Here is a 23,951-nt window from a genome sequence, read left to right on the forward strand (position 1 = left end):
CAATAATTTAGAAATGTCTCCTCAGATTATAATATGACATCTGTCTTACTCTCACCAGTTCTTTTAAAAACTGAATAATGGTTTCTTCATCCTGCCACGAATCTGTCTTGATTATGATTTAATACACCTAGTACCTGCCAAATGTACTTCTCAAGGTTCCAGTGATAACCAAATGTTACTTTCCCCTCTTTGATTCCCAATGCTTAGATAACTGGTGAATATTTCATTGGTCTGCCATATGTATAAAAGGATTGCTGGGAAATCAGACAGCCTCGCAAATCTTTACTGTAAGAAAATGGCACTGTTTGGTCTCCTTTCATTTATAGCACTTGTGAGTGCTACTTACGGTAAGTATTCTGTTAGGCTCTCATTTTCATTGTTTTTTTATTGCTATTTTAACTTTTTATTGTCCTTAACTTGTTTTTTTTCATGATAAACTTTTTTTTTATATAAAATGCAGTTTGAGAATAATAGCATGTTTAATCCCTCATATCAATTAACGTTTACAGCACACGGTCTAAGGAAATCATAGGCATTGTGGGAGTTCCATGTTTTTTGAAAATAGAAATTTAGATAAATGTATTCTACAGCTTTAAAAAAAATATTAATCAATAGCGATTCTACCATTAAGGTCCTTGTCCAAGTTCTTCCTTCTACAGGGGACATTGCTTTGACATTCTGTCAACTTTCTTCTGCTTTGCCACTCTGTCACACAATCTTTTCTTAGGGACTACAAGAGGTCATTTCAACAAACATTAGACAGTCATGGTAAACTGTTATCGCCATTGGAAAACTTTTCCTAAAATATGCCATGTACCCATTGCTTACATGGCATGACATACATGTAGAAACCTGCCACATAACTAGACCAGAATCTATATTAGATTGCTAAAAGATTAAACAAACAATAAAAAAGAAATATATTGCTGTCCTATTTCCAGGAAAATGGATCCATAGATGGGAAAGTACTGCAGAAGATCACATATAGTCATTTAAAAGATTTCTTGGAATTTCTAATTATAACCATTTCAAGCGTTAAAAACCATTTCAAGCGCTGTAAAACACCTTACACTTTGCAAATAAACAACTATAATGTCCAGAAACACTTGAGGCTTTTTACATGATCATTTCATTCTTTTCGTTTTTTTCAACTTATAAACTAAATACAGTAGCATTTAATGTTTTGTCTTGTAGGATGCGGTAGGCCAGCTATCCAGCCTGTCCTTACCGGATATTCCAGAATTGTGAATGGTGAGGAAGCCATTCCAGGATCCTGGCCATGGCAAGTCTCCCTGCAGGTAAGACTGCTCTTGGACTACAATTTTTAAATGAATACCATAAACATGGAGTTTTCAGTAAGTTTTGCTTTGTATGCTGCAGTTTTTTGATTTTAAGAACTGTGGCATGGCTCAATAAATGTAGACCTATTTGCTGATTGGGTATAGTGTTGTGAATAGTCAATGAATTTGCTGATAGTCACAACCCCTGTAATGTCTTGTTATACCACTATGGAGCCAGTATTTACAGCCTAAATGTGAATGACAAAGCTGTTGTTTGCTGCTAAATTAAGAAGCAACGATGTTGTATTAGTGTTGTCATCCCATTACAGAAAGCTGCGTGAGATACAGGTAGGATCAACTGGTATCTGGTTGGTGAAAATAATAATTTCCTGCCTTCCTGTTACAGGACAACACTGGTTTCCATTTCTGTGGTGGCTCACTGATCAGTAATGAATGGGTTGTTACTGCTGCACACTGTAGTGTGAGGTAAGTGTTTCCTAATGCAAACTTGTGTATATGACGTGAAAATTAATTTTAGTTGTTTACTGAAGAGTATTTTAACATTTTGACAAGTTTGTTTTTCCATATATATATGTAATACATATATATGAATAGCTAAAGACAAAACAGTTTTTAAGGTTTGAATAGTGGTGAAGGGTTCTGAAACTGTATCAGGTTTTATTTGCTACTTTTGTCCCTTTTACAATCAAAAAGTATCTTCTCACTTGCAATTAGGTCTACTGGACAGAGAACGGAAGGAAATCTCTCTATTGAGAGAATGGAAGAAAAAGTTTAGTTTTAAGTGTAAAAACTGTCAGATAAGCCACTAAAGGGTGCACACTGTTTCCAATGAGTCAGTTGACTTGCATTGAGAGATGAAGTAGCAAAGCAAAATCATTGTGTAGCACTGCAAACCAGAAATTATAAAGTTAGAAAATTGGAGCCCAAACCCAATTTTGTTGAATCAAGCAATATCAAGCTATATATGCTGCAAAAAACAAATCCAGTCATTTTAGGTAGGGATTCAAAAAAGTTGAATAAATGGCAGGTGTGTAGGAGGATGTTTTATTGCTAAAATTTTTTTTCCTAAAATAATTGGCTATGTTGTTTGAATAGGGCAGGGTTGAACTTTTAGGGCCACACAGAAAGCAGTGTGCTGTAGGAGAGGTGTAAGAAAGTAAGCAGAATTCTCATCTGAAAGAATGAAAAGAATCTGAAAGAATCTGGCATCCTGAAAGAAAGATGATTCATTTGAATTGTTTATTCCTTTTACGGCAATGTAGTCTTCATCCTCTTTTATTTTGAGTCATGTGAAGCATTTTGCATTTGCATTTTTATTATGTGGAGAATTCTTAAAATAACTTTCAGGTCTTCAGGGAACCCCAGCTATAAATATTATTTTGACAACTCACAATATATAAGTGTGGTGGTCAGTAGGAATCATGCCTCTTACATTGCTGGCTATTGGGAAGAATGCTACCCATACAAATGGGCAAAAGTATCAGTGGCTTCAGTTAAACTAACCTGAGAGTCACAAACTACTCATTGCTTAAAGAACCCCTAGCAACCCTGGAGGAACCCTAGGGTTCCATAGAACCCTGGTTGAGAAAAACTGTCCTAAAGAGGGAGTAAAGGGTTGTTATTAAATTGCCACATTAAGTGTACATTATCTCCCTTATTAGGCAAGGAAAAGAGTGAGATAACTATGGGAGTATGTGTCACAAGACAAAGAGTAAAATGGCCACTTGTATGTATGAGAACAGAAATTCAGGTCAGTGGAGGATTTGGACTCCATGTGCACTGTGAGGGTTGTCATATATCATAGAGAAATTGCTTTGGTCTAAGATATGTAGGGCAGGATTGTGTTTGAAATAGTGACAGAAGGGGACCCCAATTGCCAGTCTCTGAAGCCACTCTTTTTCAAAGCAGATGTGTCATGTGCTCAATTAAATTAATTATCTTTGGGTGTGCAAATGGTAGAAAGCTCCTCCACCCAAGCAGAGAATATGCAGCGTTAGTCCTCTAACAAAGGCCTTTTAGGACTTTTCAAGACTTCACAGAGTTTTATTAATTGTATAAATAAAGGTTTTTGTTCACTTTATTAAAGCAAGTGCTAAGCAGAAAGAGCTCTCCAGTGGCATGCTATTATAAATTGGATGTAAAATTCAGGACAAGGTGTAGGCTTATTTTGCAGCATAAAGCAAAGCGTGGATATTAGTATATACTCTTTGCTACAAGTATGCCCTCAAGCCATGGAAAAACAACTTTCATTCTACCTGTAGTTTAAATCTAGTTCTAGACCCACAAAACAATTTAGAAGTCCTCAGTTCCTTTTTTTCAGATGTGTTGTGCAAAAGTATTGCTCGATGAGCGTGTACATGATCCATTCTGGTATTGTCCAAAACCTCTCTTTGGTAATGGGGAACACATAGGACATATAAAAGTATTTTAGTTCTGAAGTTTAAGTTCATTTATTGCTTTCTGCAATACCACCTGAAAATTACCTCTTGCACAAAATGCGTTTCAATATTTTATTCTGTTTTACAGAACTACACACAAGGTTGTTCTGGGGGAATTTGATCAACGTTCATCTGCTGAGAATATTCAGGTTAAATCTATTGCCAAGGTACAGTCCATGTTTTGCCTCAGATTCTGTTATTAGTAATTCACTTATATTTTTTCTTGTAGTCTCTGATGTATAACTGACATATAGTAGTAAAGTTGTTTTTGACCTTCAAAACATGGCTTTATAAAACAATTATATGCCAAATATTCTTTACTTTTCTTTATTCATTTTTATTACTGGTTGGGGGTGTGCATCTTGTTGATGGGTATACAGGGATGATCTGCATGGCTTTACCCGTAGTTTTGAAATAAGGATTTGCTCCTATTTTTGGATATGTGATGGAATGACACGAGATTATGTTCCTTTTTAAAGAGGCTTTACTGTGCTATGCACTGATATGGTTGAGGAACATTTTAATTCTTAGTGTCCTTTCCTACCATAACCGGTATGGGTATATTATGTCATCAATGCTGCCTGAAAAATATAAATTTTGCCAAACATTGGAACGTTGGATGATGAGCTATTATAACCCAACTGGACCTCCCTGGATTCTGCCCCTTGAGTGGGCGTTAACTATTTTTGAATGATGACTTGTAAAAAATTATATAAAACTTCAGTAATACCTAACCAATTATGCATATTGTACTCTAGGTCTTCAGGCATCCAAACTACAGCCCATTTACAATCAAGAATGACATCACTCTGATCAAGCTAGCTTCTCCAGTCTCTCTACAACAACAAATATCACCTGTCTGTATAGCAGAGGCCACGGATAACTTTGAAGGTGGTTTGAGATGTGTCACCACTGGTTGGGGACTGACTGATTCCTCCGGTATGAAAACAAATCTTTGAAATTTTAATAAAACCTAAACTGGATTTGGACCCTTCATGAGAAAAACATGTAAATTGCTTTGTTGATCTTATCCTTTAGAAATACTAGTTGTTGCACTGTCATTATGGTGTTCTTTCCCCAATAAGGAGTCACCAACCTATGACAAATGTACAAATATGGATATCTGACTCATTTTTAATAATGAGTCAGATATCCATATTTATCCAATGAGTCAAAATAAATTAGCTTGTTAGGGTAAACATGATACACTTGGAAAGAAGAAAATTAGCACTTTAATATTTCATCTATAATTTTGAAAGAACAATAAAAAGTAATGTTAAATGTCACTTTCTATGTACAGCAAGTCAAACCCCAGCCAGGCTGCAGCAGGTAGCTCTTCCTCTCCTCACTAATACTGAATGCAAGAAATACTGGGGCAACAAAATTCATGATGTGATGATCTGTGCTGGAGCTGATGGTGCCTCCTCTTGCATGGTGAGCTTACTCTGCATACATTATTATTGTTATCACTATTATTGTAGATTTATAATATGACAGTATCTTCCATGGCATTTTACAAGTACAGTGATACATATGATTTATATATAGAATTACAAAGCACAAACAATGGTAATACACACAATACGGAAACATACAGCACTCTGACTGGGAGGTTTGTAACAATATGGCAGGTCAACAAACAACAAAACCATGATATGTTAGGAATGATTGCCCTGCCCAAGCAAGCTCACTGTATGTTTCTAGGAATGCCATAATTCTCTACTACCTAGGGCCTTTTGCAGTCCTTAACCCTTGTAATACCGAAATTAATGTTTTTTGGGGGGTAGTAGAGTGGTGTAGTGTAGAATTTCTATTTGTTTGTACTTCCTTCATTAAATATGTTTAGTGGAGACTTCTTCCATGTCCTATCTTAGTGACAATGGCCCTGATTTATTGCCTGATATGGGTAGTCCAGCAAACCTGGAATGGATTTCCTAAAAGTCATTAGCTTTTTATTAGCACGTTTTCAATCCTGGACCAGATCCATTTCAGGTTTGCTGGATCACCCAGCTTCAGTGATTAAAGTGTATTCTCTCCAGCCTTGGAGAACTTTAATAAATCAGGGCCATTCTATCACCAGGATAGGAAGACAGGGAAAACAACCAAGAAGCGGGGAATTGTACCTCGCTTCCTGTTCAGATAATAATGTTTTTAACTGGACATGAAGCAAGAGAAAGTCTCTCCAATATTTTTAAATCAATGAAAAAACATTAACCAGTAGCTCCAACCCTCTCACATTTATGCAAAACTGCAAACATAAAGTTTAAGTTATACTTTCAGTTTCAATGCTCATTGTGTTGTTGTTTTTTTAGTTTCTCAATAATGCTTGTTGGACTTTGTAAATTTTAGGGTGACTCAGGTGGACCTCTGGTGTGCCAGAAGAATGAAAGCTGGACATTGGTTGGCATTGTGTCCTGGGGAAGCTCCACTTGTTCTCCATCATCTCCTGGAGTGTATGCAAGAGTCACTGAACTCAGGGACTTCATTGACCAGACTGTTGCTGCCAACTAAAAATTCTCATGTTTTTCTGCCATTTTCAAATAAAGAAAAATGAAGTTGTAAAGCATACCTTGACATTTTTTATTTCCTGTAATTCGTACTGTTTTTTTTTTGGTTGACCAGTTAGAATCTACTATGTTCCAATGTGGATCTGCTGTTTACAACAGTGAAAAAAAATACACAAAAGCATAGTTTGGAACATAGGTGCAACAAACAACAAAGCATATAAAATTATGTAGTCTATAGCAGTGGTCCCCAACCTTTTGAAGCTCATGGACCACTAAAAGCACAGACTCTGGACCGTGCATGCACGGGGAATTGTGTGTCACTCAAAGAGGAAGAAACTTCTCCCAGAGTGACGTCATGATGCCAGAAGCTGCTCACTCTCCCATCGCAGGTCTGAGCCACAACACGCCCACCGCCCTGAGCCTGCAATGCGTACCGGAAATATGGTCCGCAACTTTGGCCTGTCTGCATGATGTGCATCCCCCCAAGTAGGGTCCTTATTCTGTACACTGTACACAGGCCAAAGAGGTTCATAGTGTATAACATTTATTGCTACATACGCAAGGGAGTAGCCTGGAGTACAGCATGTTGTACGGATATAATAGTATAGAGCAGTGTTTCTTAAAGCGGACCTAAACTCAAAATTTTTACTTTACATAAAAGGGTGAACAACCCTTGCCACCCTTATTTTCCCCTATTTACAGCACACGACCTTGCACCTGCACAGTTCGAGATCAGATGACGTACGAAGAAAAACCCGGGAGACCGAAAAAGATGGTGGTGCAGGTGCTTCCTCCGCGCCAGACCAAAGAAAGATACCGGGACGATGCGGGACCCGATCGAAGAAACCTCCTGATGGATCGACGGATCTGCAGGATTAAAGGTAAGTGTGATTTTTTTATTTTTAGCAAGCCCCCACTCAGCTCTAAGAGACTAGTTGCACTGTCCCAGCACATATTTGCCCCAAGGACACGTGCTCAAAGGATGGTATCATGGAATGAAAACTTACAGGACAGAGGACACAATGGTCAGACAGTCACCAAGACATTCACACATCAGAACAGGAAAGTCCAGAAGAGAAAAGTCCACAAAACACAGCCAGAGGTCATACAGATAGTCAGTCCGCCAAGCAAGCTATACAAGCTGAAAAGACAAAGTAGATTCGGGGTTACAGGCAAAGGTTGATCCAAGCAGCAAACAGTCACAGGGTCAGAAAACATTGTCCTTCAGATGAACTGGTAGTAGCAAAATCAGTAGATAGTTTAAAAAAAAAGGATATCTTTCTTGAATCACAAAATATGAATAATTAAGTAATGTATCTTTACTAGAAACCAAAGTACTTGCTACAAGGAAATAAAATTTTTAGGAAATGTCAGAATTCTTTGTCTACTACATTTCATACACTTTCTTTGTTAAATATCTTCTCTCTGTAATACTTTGCCAAACAAAAAAAAATGTAATACCAGTACTTTCTCTGATTCAGTCTATTAGTAGAATAAAGCTTGAAATACACATCCAGAGAGTACATCCACTCCATCAATTACCTTTGTTCCTTTGTATATACGTCATACATGTTTTTCCCCCATATCTTCCAGGTATTCAAGGACCTCTTCAGACTAATCTCATTTTGGAAGAAAAAAAAAACAATTTAAACAGTTTGAAATAATAAAAGAAAAATCATGACTGCATTAGTCAGTAGGAGAACTTATTGTTGTGCTGTTTGTAGTGACCTGTATATGTTTTCTTTATTTTTAGGTTTGAAATATAAAGCTTTTGTTTACCTCTTATCAGATACATATGAAATATGACATATGAACGATTTATGGTAATGTTTTCAGCCAGGAGTAAAGTTCTGATATCTTAAAAAAAAAATTGCTGTTTACCGAATTTAAAGTGGAACTAAACCTATTTGCTGGGTGATGAGCTTTTGCCATGTACAGCATACAGTACATGCTGAATATGGCACACACAGAAATCTGTCACTGCTGCATCCCTCAAAGACTATATCATCACTGCCAAGTCTTTTGAGTCTACTGCAATCCTCTTGGTCCTTGGGCGGCCATTGATAATGCTACTCCTGCCCATGCGCTTCTGTATTGTCATTCGCACTTAGGTCTATCCCCGGAATACCTGGGAATCGAGTCTGGCTCTACACTGTATCGCACATGTTCTCTGCTTCCACAGGCTCCGTGTCTTACTTCTTCTCTACATACTCTAGACTAGCAATGTGGAGATTACTGCACAAGGCTGGTATCAAGCCAATTTTAGGTACTGTGGCTACATGGCTTGTGTTTAAATAAAGTACTTTAAATCAGCCTAAAGTTTAGCTTTAAAAGCTCAGAATCCCATCTGCTCTCATAGGTGAATGAATTACATTATGGATTCATTCTTCCTCCAACCTACTTTTATGTTGTGTCTAGTCAGGACCATGTGAATTTTACTGACAGAAATACAGATGGTCTGAAGGCATTTTTTTTTGTCATAACTGCTGTTTTTTAAAAGCAGTTTTGAGTAGTTTTGCCAGTCAAAACAGCTTGCAAAAAAGGGGTAACATTTAGTCAAACATGTTCATTATCCTTTATTTGACAGACAGCTGTGTTGCTGTGCAGTTTTTTGGCTGCTCAATGTGGCATCCATCAGCGGTTTGCCAACCTTACTGTCTCCATATACCTAATGAAAGAACTGCTTGTGAAAGCCTAAATATGTTCATAAATGCCTGTGCGTTTAAAGGTATTTTAATGTCTTATTAGGTCCCCCAACCTTACATTGAAACTAGACCCTTTAATAGGATTGATTCAATCCTATCCATAAAAGGCCCTCTGAAATCTGCCTTGCCATAAAAGAAAAAAAAAAAAACAGATCCCTGTCTGAACCCAGTGGCAGGGCAACTACTGGAAAGGGCTTCATCCAAACACTGTAACCCCTCTGTTGAGGGTGTCTGCAGCTGGGAAGCTTTTTTGGAATTTGGAACCCCCCTTTAATAAGTGCCTCAAGATATCCACCCCCTCACCCTGAGGAGTGAGTACAGGGGTACATAGTACCCCTTTACCCATTCACAAAAATAGTTAAATCAGTGCTGAAAAAAAAAGAGACAACACAAGAGAATGAGAAAAAAATGAGACAACACATTGTTCTTTTTTAACTACTATCTATGGGGACTGAGATATTCCCCACATGGACATGCCTATGTAACTTTAAATTTCAGGTGATGTTTAGGATCATTCAGTAGAGTTGGACAGTTAAGGTTTTGGTTGCTAGAAAAAGTGCAAGTGTTTCACCTTTTCACACTTGAGTTAACAGTGAGTACCTTAAGGCAGTCAATGGCAATGGGCACCAGAATGAACAGAACAGGCAATTGACACAATTGGCACCACAAAGCCCAGAAATGTGTTACTGTGCATTATGTGGCACTGCAAAACAATTGCATTTGAGGGTTGCTGCATTACTGTGCAATAAACAGAACCACAATGCATTAACACATGTATGGGATATTGCATTTTGTAAAAGGGCTTTAAAAGACAAAAAGTTTCAGGGGATAATATTAAAATCTCCCAGTGTGGTGGTGCACTGGTTTGTTATGGACATTCATTGCTAAACTTCCATGTGGACTTGTTTTTCTTGCAATCTGATTTTTTTTTCCCCTAATGAACCCCACCAGCTTGATCCTGTATGTTCCCACATATTAGCAGCAGAGTACAATGTATAGTGTTTAAGCACCAAAAATTTAAAATGGCACAACAATACAGAAATATAGTTGGTGGCAATACACCTGCAGTACAGCACATAGACTGTGTTTCGGAAGGAGGATGGGAAGGACAGTCATGATAGTTGTAATATTTTTTCTCATACAAATATAAGTAAAAAATGCATTTACATTGTTTTCTAAATTACTATCCTTATTAAAGATGACAACTCCCTATTTTCATTTGTATGTGCCTTTTTGGCTATTTTTATTGGTTGATTACCTAAATCCAGAGTGGCAGTGCACACAAGATAAAATCATTATGTGCAGCCAATAAACCTGCATTGTGGTGTGTTAGTGGCTTATTCAAAATTAATCAGCTATCTAACTCCAAATCAAGACAATGCATGGAGTAACACATATTAACACAGGCACATTTCTCAATCAGCCCTTAACTAATATAGGTTTTCTCTTTATCAGATTGCCGGTGATCCAAACGGAATCATTCCTCTTCAAAATGAATTGCAGGTTCCGATTAGAAAAATGGAAAAGAAACAACGATACATAAAAAGTTGCCTACCGCAGCAATTATTTTTTAAAAAAAGTGATCTTATTGAGCTATAGCAAACACATCTGAGCAGTGATGAGACTGTGACAGAAGTGATTTGAAATGTTAATAAATGTGTCAGATGGGGGGAGGATCTGTAGGGCTAGTGTGAGTTGGAAGTATTAGTACCTAAATATTGTCCATTTCATAGGTCATATAGACTTGCTGTTTGAATGGTTTCACTAAGTGTATGAATAGTTTCATTAAGCCAATGTTGACAACAACCAGGTAGTCAAAACAAGCTAATCATTTTCTCTGGAATGGACTAGTAAGTGGTCACTCCATAAATACAGCAAATGAATCCAAAATAGATGACTTACCATGGGTATTTTAAAATAAATTAGATTTTGTGCAATTCTCAATGACTCCTAATAAACTATGTCATTTGTTATTAAGACAGGGAAGAATCCTCCCACCTGTTATTGTGTAAAACGTCACTACATTTTAGCACTGAAGTTCCTCTATATAAACCTTTTTCCCCTGTCATTCCCAACACCAGCTGGATTCTCAGAATCTTCAACCCTCTGCAGGTAAGTTTCTTTTATTCTAAAAAAACAAAGCATCAGATGCTGCGAGTGCAAAGAATAGAGTCGGTTCACAGCTTATATTTTAGAGGTTACACGAGGGACAAATATAGGGAATGAGCCATGATTCTACAACTTTTTTATAGTAGCAAACCTATTTACCACATTGAGGAGACAAATTTTAAATCAAATGTAAAAAATATGACAAGGAGACTGTATTGTTCACATTTGTTCAAAACTGCTTAATTATAAATCATTCCCTGGCGGTGAATAAATTACTGTCATTGAACCACATAAGCCTGGAAGATTCTCCACCAGGAAATGTTTCAATGTCAGTCTCATGAATATCAGATAGAAGGTAAGAAAAAAACTTTTTTCTCTTATATAAAAGGAAAAGCCACCCTTTTATTTAATGTTAGAGACCTGGTGATAGGTTCACTTTAATGTCACAATATAGGGTAATATGCTGCTTTTCCTATCATTTCCTATATATCATTTGTTGATGTAAAGTATTGAAAAATAATGTGATTGGCATAATTAAAATTAGTTGAGTTAGTAAAGTTAGATGTTTAATTTGAGTGCTAAGCTTATTCTGTATTTTTTTAAAACTTTTTCTGTGGTGTCTGTTCAGGTAACTTACTCTGAGAATCCTTTGATATGTATTAAATGTTTATACATTTATAGTACAACAGATTCTTAAAAATATAGAAGCTTAAGAAAACAACTAAAACTGACCCAGTTCTCCTTTAGGTTGTTACAATAGTACAGCCTTATCTCTCAGGGATAAGTGTGTGGGCTGCTTTTCACTTTGTATTCTCCTCCCTTTGTCAGCACAGAAATGTCACTGTATAGTTTGTCAGGGCCAATGCCAAGCTGTATGGTTTTAATCAAAGACAACCTACCTTTTGCCTGAGATCTTTTGCCAGGTCTGATAATTGACACTCTTTCTGGATGCTGCTGGAGAATAAAATGTTAATTTACAAAGTTTTTAGTTCTCTTTTACGCAATTCTCAGTTTTTGGGTGTTATAGGAACCAGTGCCTTGTCAGAATGAGATGTAAAGAGTGGCAGCCTTTGTGTTTTCCTCAGGTAGTAGTTTTTCTCCTATAGAGTAAATTACATTTTTTATGTGGAGATTTTTTTTACATGTTTGGCAATCTCTGACACAGGAAACTGCTTGTTAATCTCACTTGCTATACATACATTGCACATTTAGAAGCAATTCTCTGATTAATCATGACCAATTTATAATGAATGCCAAATGCCATGTACACTATACAGTAACATAGTATGTACAGCTATGATAAAAAAGAGGGTATTACAGAACATGTTTTGTGTTGCTATTATTTGGGTGTTTACTGAGCCTATATTTTATATTGTTTAGACTTCTCCAGCCATGATGCTGAATACAGTACTGCTATGTGTGGCTATCATCCAGGCGATTCAAGCCATGCTTACCTCTGGCTATGGCAATGGCCGGTTTGAAGACATTAACTCGGGCACTAACATTGGCAGATACAACTACCCGAGTTTAATGCGTAAAGTGAAAGAATCTGGATTAGTTATACCAGGTAAGAGACAGAACTTTTTTAGTTAACTTTAACTTTTAGTTAAGTTAGTTTAACTTTTTAGTAGGGCAAAAGGCTTTAGCAAAAAGTTTATAGGTTTTTTTTCTTATTTTGCAATCATTTCTAATGTATTAAATTGACCCTGTCACTAGTGAATATTTAAAGCCATGACATGCCTGTAAACAAACCTGTAAATATCTTTCATGGGAGAACCTGGGTGATTCAGCAAATCTAGAATAGATCTGGTCCAGAATTGAAAACATTTGGCAATTAATAGCAAACAATGGAAATCTATTCCAGAATTGCTGGATCACCCATGTTGTCCCATGATGGTCTAGCTTACTAAACAGACACTATATTTATACTAAAGAATATTACAATTTTTTAAAGGGTATTATTATTTTAATGTAATTAGAATTTATTTCAGCAAAAATCACCATTAAATGTGAACAGCTGAATGTAAACGTTTCATGTGTGTTATTTGAAAAAAGAAAAAGGTTGGTTTAGGTTTCCAAGATACTTCACGTTATTGTTGACATCATAATGGACATAATATATCATTTATGTCTCTATGTCCAGTTACAGATATTCAAGGGGAAAATTATACTTGAAATGATTTATAGTTCTAACCTGTTTTGTAGCAAGTATCTTATTTCCATTATGGTCTCTTCATTTTCATTCTTCAGTTCCTCATTTTGTTCTCCTTCTGCCATGGTGACATTATTCTCCAAAAGTAAAATCTGAAACAGTTGTCACTAGAACAGGTTTGTATTGGAAGATTATCTCTATCCTTCCTTTCAATGAAAAAACATTCTTTGCTGCAGTGAAAAAATCCACACTAAAAAAAAAACTTAGCTTAAATAGCTTTATTTATTGAATAGTGTATCCAAAAACTAGAAAATCCTCTTTTATTTTTATTGTCAAATTGTGTTAGCTGTTCAAACACAAGTTAGTTTGCTCATTTGCTTTTCAATAACAAACTCTACATCTGAAAACAGAAAAAATGAAAAAAGATTGCTTATAAAAAAAGATAGCAGCAAAGAAACAATTGCTAATACTTACTTGTCCAGTAGGCAGCTACCCATTCTTTGCTCTGTTCAAGAGTCATGGCCACCGCTGATATCCAACATTTTCAGGTGTGTCCTATGGAAGGAAATACACAAACATTTTTATTTCAATAGATTTTTATTCATCAAAATAGAAAATGTGAAATTTACATAAAAACTGAATTTGAACAGCAAAATACAGGTATCATTTGAACATAAAGAACAAATCAGGTTTACAGAGTGTTTCTTGAATTAACAGAAAATATCTCCAAAAATCTTGGCAGTCTCTGTATTATTGCTAAATTGTCATACACTTATTAGGTAATGAGAAAAGGAGGTAGTTTGGGTGTGGGGGGAAGTGTCCACATCATGAAGGAGACTGGGCCGAGGAACAATGTGCAATTCATGGATAACAGGTGAGTTCAAAGACATGTGGTGTATCTTTAATAGTACAGGTGAACTTGTCATTCACAAATATCCATTTTAATTTCACCGATAAAGGGGCCATTGGTATTAATGGTGACTTCCAGGCCGGGGCCAGTGTGATTCTACCCGCTAGGAGCAGATAATTACAAAATATCCTCGTGTATTTCAGCAAAGGTATATCAGTTTTGCTCAAATCCACAAACATGCTTTGAACTGCACCCTGCATTGACATAGTAACTAGCACCCAGTGAGGGAAACACAGACTAATTATCCAAGATGTGCTCGATAGCACCTACCCCTAAACAAATAGGTATTAAATCTCGGGAATTGCTGTGATCCTCCAATCAAGCCTACTGCCTTGTGTTAAAAATCTGGTAACTGGAACTTTTTGATTACCGGTTTATATTGAGGGATTTTGGTTGTTTGCTGTCCTTCACATACAGAAAGGCCAGAGAGAGACAGAGTATCAATGAGAGGAATGTCAGGGAGATGTACTTTATAAGTATGGAATAATGCAAACATTCTGAGGCCTGGAAGGAAGGGGAAAATCCACTTACCCTTGAATTGGATATACAAATACAATCCTCATGTAATTACTTTATGTTAATGAATTAACCTCCTTATACATAAAAAATAAATAAAAGTGGTAAGATAATACTACAAGGCTTGTATTAGATGTTTTTGTTGCATTAGATTTTTTGAAGACTCAGTCCTATGTTGCCTTTTTTAAAAAGGACTTTGGCATATAAAGCAGTACGTAATTGTTTGTACTAACCCCAGAGAATCACAAATAAAAGAAAATTATAGTTATTTACCTCGTCTCTATTTGCAAGGCAAAAAATGAAACAAAAGGGAAAGATGGGCTTGCGGCAAAATATTATATAAAAAACAAAGTTAAATTAAACATAATATTAGTACCTACAACCAGCAGAGGACCACTGAGCTATGTTATAAACTAGACGGAGGTCACCTATACATAATTAGTACAAAATGTTCCCCATATTAGGGAATGCAAATGAGGTTTTGTAAAGTCCACACAGCGGGTAAATCATATCCCGATGCGTTTCACTTACATGAGCTTCCTCAGAGGATTCTTTGAGATTATGTATGTGATATTGTGGAAAATATTAAATCCTGATTTTCCCTTTAAATATAACAAATGGTCTTCCTTTAAAATGTCTTTGTTGAAAATTGTCTCTCTAACAGACTAGGGTCATAAATTTCCCCTTATCAGATACTTCTTGATCTGACAATCAACATCCTCCAGGCCCTGTAGTTTACAGCATCCATTGTTAAAGTTGGAGTTTTCTGTCTCCGGGTGTCATAAAACTCAGATAAGGCTAGAAGAGTACCCCCTGATTGAACTCTGGGATGTATTCTGAAAACCATTTATTAATAATCTTTGTATTTCCAATATACCATTCTGTATAAAGTAGTTGACTGATTTGTAGTTGGATCGTTATGGTGAGCATTGTGAGACCAAGAACTAGTTTCCTAGGCCTCAGGAAAGCCTGGAAACCATGTGAAGCCTGTCCTGGTGAACTGTAAGTCCCATACATGCCTAGTTTGGTCCCTGTGAACTCCTTATCTTGTGGTGATTATTAATCTGGGGGTTGGACGTTCAAAAAAATTTGTACTTGTGAAATTATTATTACCAGCTAGAACAAGGGCATTTTGGAAGTCTTCGCAGAGCATCATAACCCATGTGGACACAGCCCTTCAGACATTTCCCACCCCTCATTTGCCACAAGGGTCAGAGCTATAGACTCCACAATGGCAATTCCTGGACACAGCTCATTACGCAGTTGTGTCCAAACGAGGGATTGGGGCTGGGGAGGCACCTAGGGTCAGCAATGATATACAGATTCAAACAAATCTGACTATTGATCTATATTATTATTATTATTATTATTAGGATATGCGCTAACTAACTATACAAAGGATACAGAGCTGCATATTCAGTCATAGACAATATTTCAATATGTACATGTATCATGGTAATGGTCATATGTAATAGACAATATTTAAATACAGTATGTATATACTTAATGTAAAGGGTAGTCTCGTATTTATACGCCATAGAGTCATAGCATGTGCATATACCATAACACTATATTATATAATCGTTACCAAATGATACGGTAAGAATATGCCTAATGTAAAGAGTTAACTTATACTAATAAAAATTACATTCACAATCATATTAGCAATATATCAAATGAAAAATATGGTATGGAATACGGCTCTGACATGTTTATAAAAGGGAAATCATTGTTTGAAGATCCTTATAAACAGTTTAAACGAGAAGATATTGTTAAGTAAGTAATTTTTTGCTAAAACCACTTTGGAGCAGCCTTTCTCTTAGGCCTTTAGCTTCCACAATAAAATCAGCTTCATCTGAGCAGTTCCTTTTCAGCCGAAAGATATTGGCTGCAGGTAATACTGCTTTTTAAAGAGGTAGGGTGGGCACTGGCAGCATGTAATATAGTGTTACCTGCAGTTTGTTTCCCGAAGAGTGTAGTATTAATTCTGCCTAATTCAGTGGTTCTAATATATGTGTCTAAGAAAGGCACATATTTGTTAATGTAATCCATAGTAAATTTCAGGTTGTATTGATTATTCTGTAATTTTTTGTGAAACCGAATTAAAATGGTTTCTTGGTCTGTCCAAATTAGGAAGATTTTGTCAATATATCTTCTCCAAACGAAGACATACTGACGATATATGGCAAGAATAGGGCAGGTGAAAAGATTTTTCCTCCCAATAACCAAAATAGATGTTGGCATATGAAGGGGTGCAGCTTGTGCACATGGCCACCCCTTGAATCTGGAGATAATGTTGATTCTTAAACGTGAAAATGTTTCTTGTAACAATGTATTTCAACAATTAAGGTTTTGAAGTTGGCATTGAGGTGGTAGTTGGCTTGTAGGTGTTTTTCAATAATGTGTATACCTTTGGAGTGAGGTATACTACAATAAAATTGCCTCCACATAGATTGTGACCAGAAGGGAGTCTGGGGGGATTTGTAAATTTGATGTGAATGATTGGGAGGCGTTTCATAATACAGATGGACAATGACCCAAAACATACAGCCAAAGCAACCCAGGAATTTATTAAAGCAAAGAAGTGGAATATTCGGACAGAAAGGCCCACAAACAAACAGCAACTAAAAGCCGCTGCAGTAAAAGGCCTGGCAGAGCATTCAAAAGGAAAAAACCCAGCATCTGGTGATGTCCATGAGTTGAAGACTACAGGCTGTCTTTTTTTTTTTTTTTTTTTTTTTTTTATTAGCAACCAATACAAACAGAGAATTACACCACTCAAACCACTGAACATAGACAGTGGGTATAAGCAATGACACAACTTGTCTTTCAATTAGGCAGAAATAATCATATCTAGTAATTCTTGAGAACTTATAACATGTCACAAAACGAAACATAAATGGGAAAGAGTGATTAGTTATAGGTAGTTTATAAACATATAAACGTTCCTGTTATATCAGTTAGCATTTCGATATTAGGATGCCAATGGTCGCTAGTTTTACTATTGTTGCAGGGCGATCAAAGGCGGAGGCTGCCAGACGGAGAATCAGCGGTGGGAGCGGCGAGAGCACAGAATCTGCTTCCTCACGCCGCCATCGCGTAGCCACGCCCCCTACAGGCTGTCTTTGCCAGCAAAGAGTTTTCAACCAAGTATTAGAAATAAACATTTTATTTTCATTTTTTTTAATTTGTCCAATTACTTTTGGGCCTCTGAAATGAAGTAATTGTGTTAAAATATGGCTTTAGTTCCTCACATTTTTATGCAATCTTTTTGTTCAACCCACTGAATCAAGGCTGAAAGTCTTTATGTACAGAACCAAAATTAGAAAAAAGTTTTCTCTGTCCAAAAATTTATGGACCTAACTGTATAGAGCGTTTTGATGAGTTGGTTAAATCTTTCGGTAGGGCATAAAATGTGGGTGTGATGGGATATTGGTTGTCTAGATAGGGTTGTCTGCCCTTCATTTTGGTGTCAATGGTGCCATTCTGAAATGCTTCATTGATCAAAGAGTGATATTCAGTGTAAATGAATCATACTTTCAGGGATTTCCGTGTACCATTCATGGTTGTGTAGAATTTTGTAGCATATGTTCTCATAATAAGTTTTGTCCAAAATAACTATGCATCCCCCAGAGGGTTTGATAACACAGATCAACAAAAAATTAGTTTTGATAATCATCAGCAAACTTTTCTAAATCAGTTTTTCAAGCAGATTTCAGATCTGTTTTCAGTTTTTAACACGTACAGTTCCTGAGTTATGAGTACTATTATAGTTAACATTGTACGTGCATGTATTTTGTACGAAAACGTAAGCACAATTGAAGTGAATGTTAATACATCTTCAGTGTGAAGTAAAATAAGGCACACTGTGGTATAGATCTACTGAACAGTGTCAGTCGGGTACCATTGTTTCTTCAGAAATGCTTAGAGTATGATTTTTTTTGTGTACTCTTTGTCTGGATTATCGCGGTACAACATCCAGCAGTAGTCAGCCATCATACTTTCATTCCAGAAACCTTGGTAGCGGTGCTCCATTAAACTGAATGTCCTGGTGAAAATGTTCTCCTTGTTCATCACTCACCATACCAAGATTTTCTGGGAATAATTCTAGACATGAGTGCAAGAAATGTATTTTAATGACATGCGACAACCCAGTTTCTAGTATGAATCAAGCAGATTCTGAACTCCTTCCTTGTATGCAGAAGACCTCTGGTTGCCCAGGAAATTTTCACACAGCCACTTGAATGCATCCCAAGCTTCGAGCTCAGCTGCTGGGAGAGATTGTTTGATAACATCATCCTGCAAAATAGACGATCTGTGGCCCTATAAATATCCCCTCCTTCATTTTTGCAGTGCTTATGTTTGGAAACTTAAATGTTTGGTACTAAAAACACATGAAGTCTCTCCTAGCGTGACAGTTTGGATATATCCTATAAACTGTTCCAACATTTCTTTTTTTTTTTTTTTCTTAGGTTACTCATTAAAAATATTTTTTTTATCTTTATTAGATCTCAGTAGGAGATAACTATCTCAACAGTGTAGCATTACTTTCTCTTTACATTATTTTTCTGGTTTACTTTGAAAAGACATACATTTTAAAAACAAACTGACACTAAATATCATTTTAGATACAGTATTATATTTGCACAGAGACTTACAACAGTCTTGGATGAATCATAATTTAAATTGGACAATAACTTCCCTATCTTATGTAATATTGTTGACCCTGCTCGTTATTGCTACTAAAGGTGTTTCCATAGTAAATGTCCCCTACGCTATACTATTATACTATCACAGGGGTCGGCAAACTTTTTGGACTACTAGGCCATTTCAGGAGGCCAAGAAGGCACACTAGGCCAGAAGAAACAAGGTGTCCAAGGAAAGGTTTTTTATTTAAAAATACAGTATGCTCAATGGGAAACATGATGTTGCATGTAGAGTCAGACACAATATCAGGTTCTAATGATGAGGAGTTCAGCAACTGGATCTCATTAAGGTGATTGTCAGTGAGCTGAGAGAGCAGATTGTTCTTACAAAACTTCATCTTGGAGAACAGCTGCTCGCACGAATAAGTGCTGCCAAACATTGTGATCACCTGCTTGGCACGGGCTAACATTGGAAATTGAGCATGTGGTAGCAGACGGTATAAGTCAATGAAAGTCTCTGTATGTGTCCGCGTGCTTGGCATCGAAATGCCCCTTGAGATTCGACCGCTTGAAAGTGCTGTTGGTGTAGTTGCACACTAAACACAGGGCTTTGTTGGACGAACAATAATTTGTCAGTCCATTCCGGGTTGAAGACATGACGTTCGAGGTCAACCTTCCGGAGACTGGTAGCTGCGCTGGTTGCTTCTCTTTAGACATAGTAATTGGGGTTCGCCTACCTCTGTACTATCATATCATTACTAACTATATACACAAAAAACTTTTTTCACAAATTCAATTATAAAAGGTTTTTATGTTATAGAATTTATCTGTGTGCACCATCAGGATTTTGTTCTTCAGTATCACCAGTGGAACTGTTTGTGAGCAATGCCATACAATACATAGAAAAAACGGGGATATAATATGTAAAGTAATCACTACTAACATCATCCATGTTAAGTACCCTTTGTATTACCTATCCTGTATTCATCCTACTATGGCACATTATCCATTATTTATCTATATGTCTTTTTTTGTCTTATACTTACATTATATTATATGTACTGTATATGTTATCTTTGTCACAGTACATAATCTCAAGGACTCCCCTGGGGAAGCTCATGTGAGTGAGTCGGGCTATGAGATACCCTCTGTATGGACTTTACAAACCTCATGTGCATTCTCTAATATGGGGAACATTTTTCACTAATTATGTATAGGTGACCTCTGTCTAGTTTATAACTTAGCTCACTGGTCCTCTGTTACACCTAGGTACTAATATTTTGTTTAATAACATTTTTGTTTTTTTGATATAATATTATTTTGCGGCAAGCCTATTCTTCCCTTTCGTTTCATTGTTACCTTACTCTAGCATATAGATTAACCACAATAACAAAGCGTTAAAATACTACACCAACTCTACCAAGCTCACAACTTTTAGGACAGTCATCTACTGGCAGACATTTGGTATACAGAGCCTCATCAAATCTGATAAGTTTAGTGCCACCCACCGGAACCTCCTAAGGGGGGTATGTTGGTAGTCATTGTTCACTGAAAATAGATGCCTCATTTGTTTGATTTAAAAGAGATTTATTATCATGGTTTGACATAGCACTTGCCACCCTTTTAGCCTTTTTTAGTATATCTAATGTATGTACGAGGGGGTGCTAAGAAGTACCTGGCTTTGTCCCCTTTAAGATTAAATAGAAAAATGAGTGTGGGGGCATATGACAGCCTAATATCTTAGTAACTGTGCAAATATCAGGTGTTTGCGATTCTTAAAACAGTTTTTTTTTCTGTGAGAAGCTGTGATGGCAGAAGCACAAGCAAGTTTCACATCGTTGGAGTTACGAAATGAAGATTTTGTTTCTCCAGGGAAAGTCAGAAAAGGACAATCACACTGATGTCACAAACACTGGGGGGGAAGTGTCCTTCCTACAGAACTGTCAAAACCTGGATATCTCGTTTCAAGACTGGGCATTTCACCGTTGAAGATGAGCCCCGCAGTAGGTACCCCTCAACCTCAACTGACCCGGCACCTGTGATGCTTTCCATGAGCTGATTTTTGAGGACTGGCGAATATCCGCAAAAAAAATAGCCCAGATAATTGACATCTCAAGGGAGCGTGTTGGGTTTATCATCACTATCCTAGACATGCGCAAGCTTTCAGCGAAGTCGGTCCCGAAATGTTTGAACAATGATCAGAAGAAGGAACGAGTTGAAGCATCCAAAGGCGTTTTGGCCCATTTTGAAGCAGTACCAGACTTTTTGGGTAGGTTAGTGACTGAGGGTGAAACCTGAAAACCATGCAGCTGGGAGGCAGCACCAGGAAGGAAATTTAAAATACTGAGTATTTTTAAATGTACCACTTTTACGTTTAAAAATACATAATATTGATAGAGCCAGGGAAGTTAGTCTGGTATAGGTAAAATCCTATGCCAACCAATCAGAAAACCCCTTAAAGGCCATGTGACTGATTAGCTCAGAAAAGGGTCGCTCTGATTGGTTGTGACATCCTGTGTTGAAGTCAGGGGAGCGTGGGTCACATTCACTGGCTAGTGTTTAACACATTCCTCGATGTGAATGTGTCTAGTTTCCTTTTCCCACTAAACCTTAGCACATAGATATAAACAGGCACATTTCAACTTCCCATTCATCTTTATGCTGGAGGTTTCCTTTGACGGCCTCGTATCTCACCAATGCATTATACAATGTCTGTGTCACACGCCACTTACACTATTATATAGAATGCAGCTATTGCGGGAGGACAATGCTTCCTACAACCATTACAACCATTACAAGACTCCACCTCATCTGGCGGAAGTTCGCCGCCGTCGCTGTCACGTGACTTCCGGCAGTCCAAGCCTCTTTCTCTTTCAAGGCGTCAGTATCAAAAACGCCGCTGATTGGTGCTTTCTGTACTCTGCCTTCCCCTACATGACGGCAAGCTCGTCATGTGACAGGTGGTGCTTTGTTCACGTGACTCCTCCTGATTCTCCGGGTTCCCCCTGGCCGGTGCAGTGACGTCACTGTGTTTTTTCCCTTCTGTGATACCGAGCTGTGTCCTCCGCCGTCACCATGATGTCCTTCTCCGAGCTCTACTTCAACGTGGACAGCGGATACCTGGAAGGTTTAGTCCGGGGCTTCAAGGCCGGAGTCCTCACCCAGGGGGACTACCTGAACCTGGTCCAGTGTGAGACCCTGGAGGGTGAGTGACATTGTGATAATGATGAGGGGGCAGCTCCATGAACCCACCGGAGACAATCCTCCATTTATTTGAGGTCACCCACACTGATCTCTGATGTCATGACTTACCATGGTGTCCCCATATCTATCATTGCTTCCTGGTGACCCCAGCAAAGATTCATCATGGAGAGGTCACCCTGCTTTACTTCCATCCCTTTCATTTCCTGCTGCTTCCCATGTTATTGTCACCCCAGTACCGGCTATGTGATGTACTGTACAGCGCTGCGTAATATGTGGGCGCTATATAAATCCTGTTTAATAATAATGATAATATTATCACTGCCTCCTGTGGTAATAATTTCCATTGAAGGCTGATCAATCCCTCCCTTCAGATCCTAGTGTTATTTATCATGGCGCCCCCATGCCCATGGTACCATTCCGCTCCTCCTTTACCGAGCATCGATCCTAAACATCACCCAGATCCGTGTTATTTGTCAGGGTACCTCGGCTATCCAAGCATCCCTCCAGATCCTCCTTTACTGGTCAGCGATCCATAATATCACCCAGATCTCCGAGATTCTCTGTATCATAGTGTGCACCATGGCTTCAATGCGGCATTCTAACCAACACCAAGATATCAGTGTTATTTCTGGGTCTCATGATGTTCCCCCATGGCTATCCTGACATTTATTGCTTCATGCTGGGCTTCTTTTAATCAGCGGCGATCCATAACATCCCCCACATTTCAATCTTATTTATTTATTCTGCCTTTTGCCTACATCATCCTATCTCGCTTTGCAAAGGCGTGAGATGAGGTGACATAGCCTGTGGTAGATAGGGGGGGGCACCAATCTTCGTGTGTATGGCGTTTTCTTTTTCCTCATTGTGGAATAAGGTCCCCCTGCACATGGCTGATATTCAGCATGCACAGATGAAGCAGCCAGAATCCTTCTGGGACATCTTGGTGAGGAGTAATTGGCTGATCACTATTTTGTTCTGAATCAGCAACTTACCATGTAGTGAATTAAAGTGAAACTAAAGTTCCAAATCTTTACATTTTGGATCATGCAGGGTATTCTTACCTGCCTGATTGCTAAAGAGAATTATCCATATTGACAATACTGGGGGCATTAGATTGTGAGCCCCCAGGAGGCACAGCTAGTGATGTGACTATGGACTTTGTACAGCGCTGCGTAAAATGATGGCGCTATATAGATACTCTATAATATTAATACTGATCTGGATGGGTTCCTAATAATGTGTGCTTGCATCACTGGAATGCTTTGTTGGAGAAGCAACATAACTTATGTGCTGAAATATATTTTGCCTGATCTTACTCTTGGCTCCATGTGGATTTAATTTTATAGATTTTATTGATTTTTATAAAGTAAAAGGGAAGTAATGTTCAAAAGGGGGAGACCTCATATGCGTGGACGTAACAAGGAAATGTGTGTGGGAAGTACAACATCATTAAATAACAAGAT

General features: G+C 37.6%; 2 protein-coding genes and 1 long non-coding RNA gene across 5 annotated transcripts in view; 2 read left to right on the forward strand and 1 right to left on the reverse strand.

Annotated features, from left to right (window-relative positions):
* The first annotated feature begins 200 nt into the window (after window positions 1–200).
* On the forward strand, window positions 201–6,305 carry LOC140338616 (chymotrypsin A-like). The gene is made up of 7 exons (XM_072422895.1): window positions 201–347; window positions 1,195–1,298; window positions 1,687–1,766; window positions 3,828–3,906; window positions 4,498–4,678; window positions 5,040–5,173; window positions 6,089–6,305. Exons 1-7 carry the CDS (start codon window positions 239–241, stop codon window positions 6,248–6,250), a joined length of 849 nt encoding a protein of 282 aa, XP_072278996.1. The 5' UTR covers window positions 201–238; the 3' UTR covers window positions 6,251–6,305.
* On the reverse strand, window positions 6,137–12,000 carry LOC140338618 (uncharacterized). 3 transcript variants are annotated; one of them, XR_011922278.1, is made up of 3 exons: window positions 11,960–12,000; window positions 7,789–7,860; window positions 6,137–7,387 (listed from the first exon to the last, which is right to left on the reverse strand). It is a non-coding gene; the product is annotated as an uncharacterized lncRNA (long non-coding RNA). The 3 variants fall into 3 exon arrangements; XR_011922279.1 differs by lacking the exon at window positions 11,960–12,000 and having other exon boundaries at window positions 6,137–7,113; window positions 7,789–9,147; XR_011922277.1 differs by lacking the exon at window positions 11,960–12,000 and having other exon boundaries at window positions 7,789–9,147.
* A 10,203-nt stretch (window positions 12,001–22,203) lies between these two features.
* The window catches only part of LOC140338619 (V-type proton ATPase subunit d 1), a 48,305-nt gene continuing 46,557 nt past the window's right edge, over window positions 22,204–23,951 (forward strand). The window contains exon 1 of the mRNA XM_072422901.1: window positions 22,204–22,489. Coding sequence (XP_072279002.1) covers window positions 22,360–22,489 — 130 coding nt within the window. The 5' untranslated portion in view covers window positions 22,204–22,359. The remainder of the gene's footprint in view (window positions 22,490–23,951) is intronic.

This window comes from Pyxicephalus adspersus, chromosome 9 (genome assembly GCF_032062135.1).
Source record: "Pyxicephalus adspersus chromosome 9, UCB_Pads_2.0, whole genome shotgun sequence".
Lineage (NCBI taxonomy): Eukaryota > Metazoa > Chordata > Amphibia > Anura > Pyxicephalidae > Pyxicephalus > Pyxicephalus adspersus.

Excerpts from the sequence above, each read along its gene's own strand:
- LOC140338616 (XM_072422895.1), top strand. The coding sequence starts at position 239 with ATGTATAAAAGGATTGCTGGGAAATCAGACAGCCTCGCAAATCTTTAC. Across the intron at positions 4,679-5,039 it reads GGGACTGACTGATTCCTCCG|CAAGTCAAACCCCAGCCAGG; the intron begins GTATGAAAACAA and ends TTCTATGTACAG. Across the intron at positions 5,174-6,088 it reads ATGGTGCCTCCTCTTGCATG|GGTGACTCAGGTGGACCTCT; the intron begins GTGAGCTTACTC and ends TGTAAATTTTAG.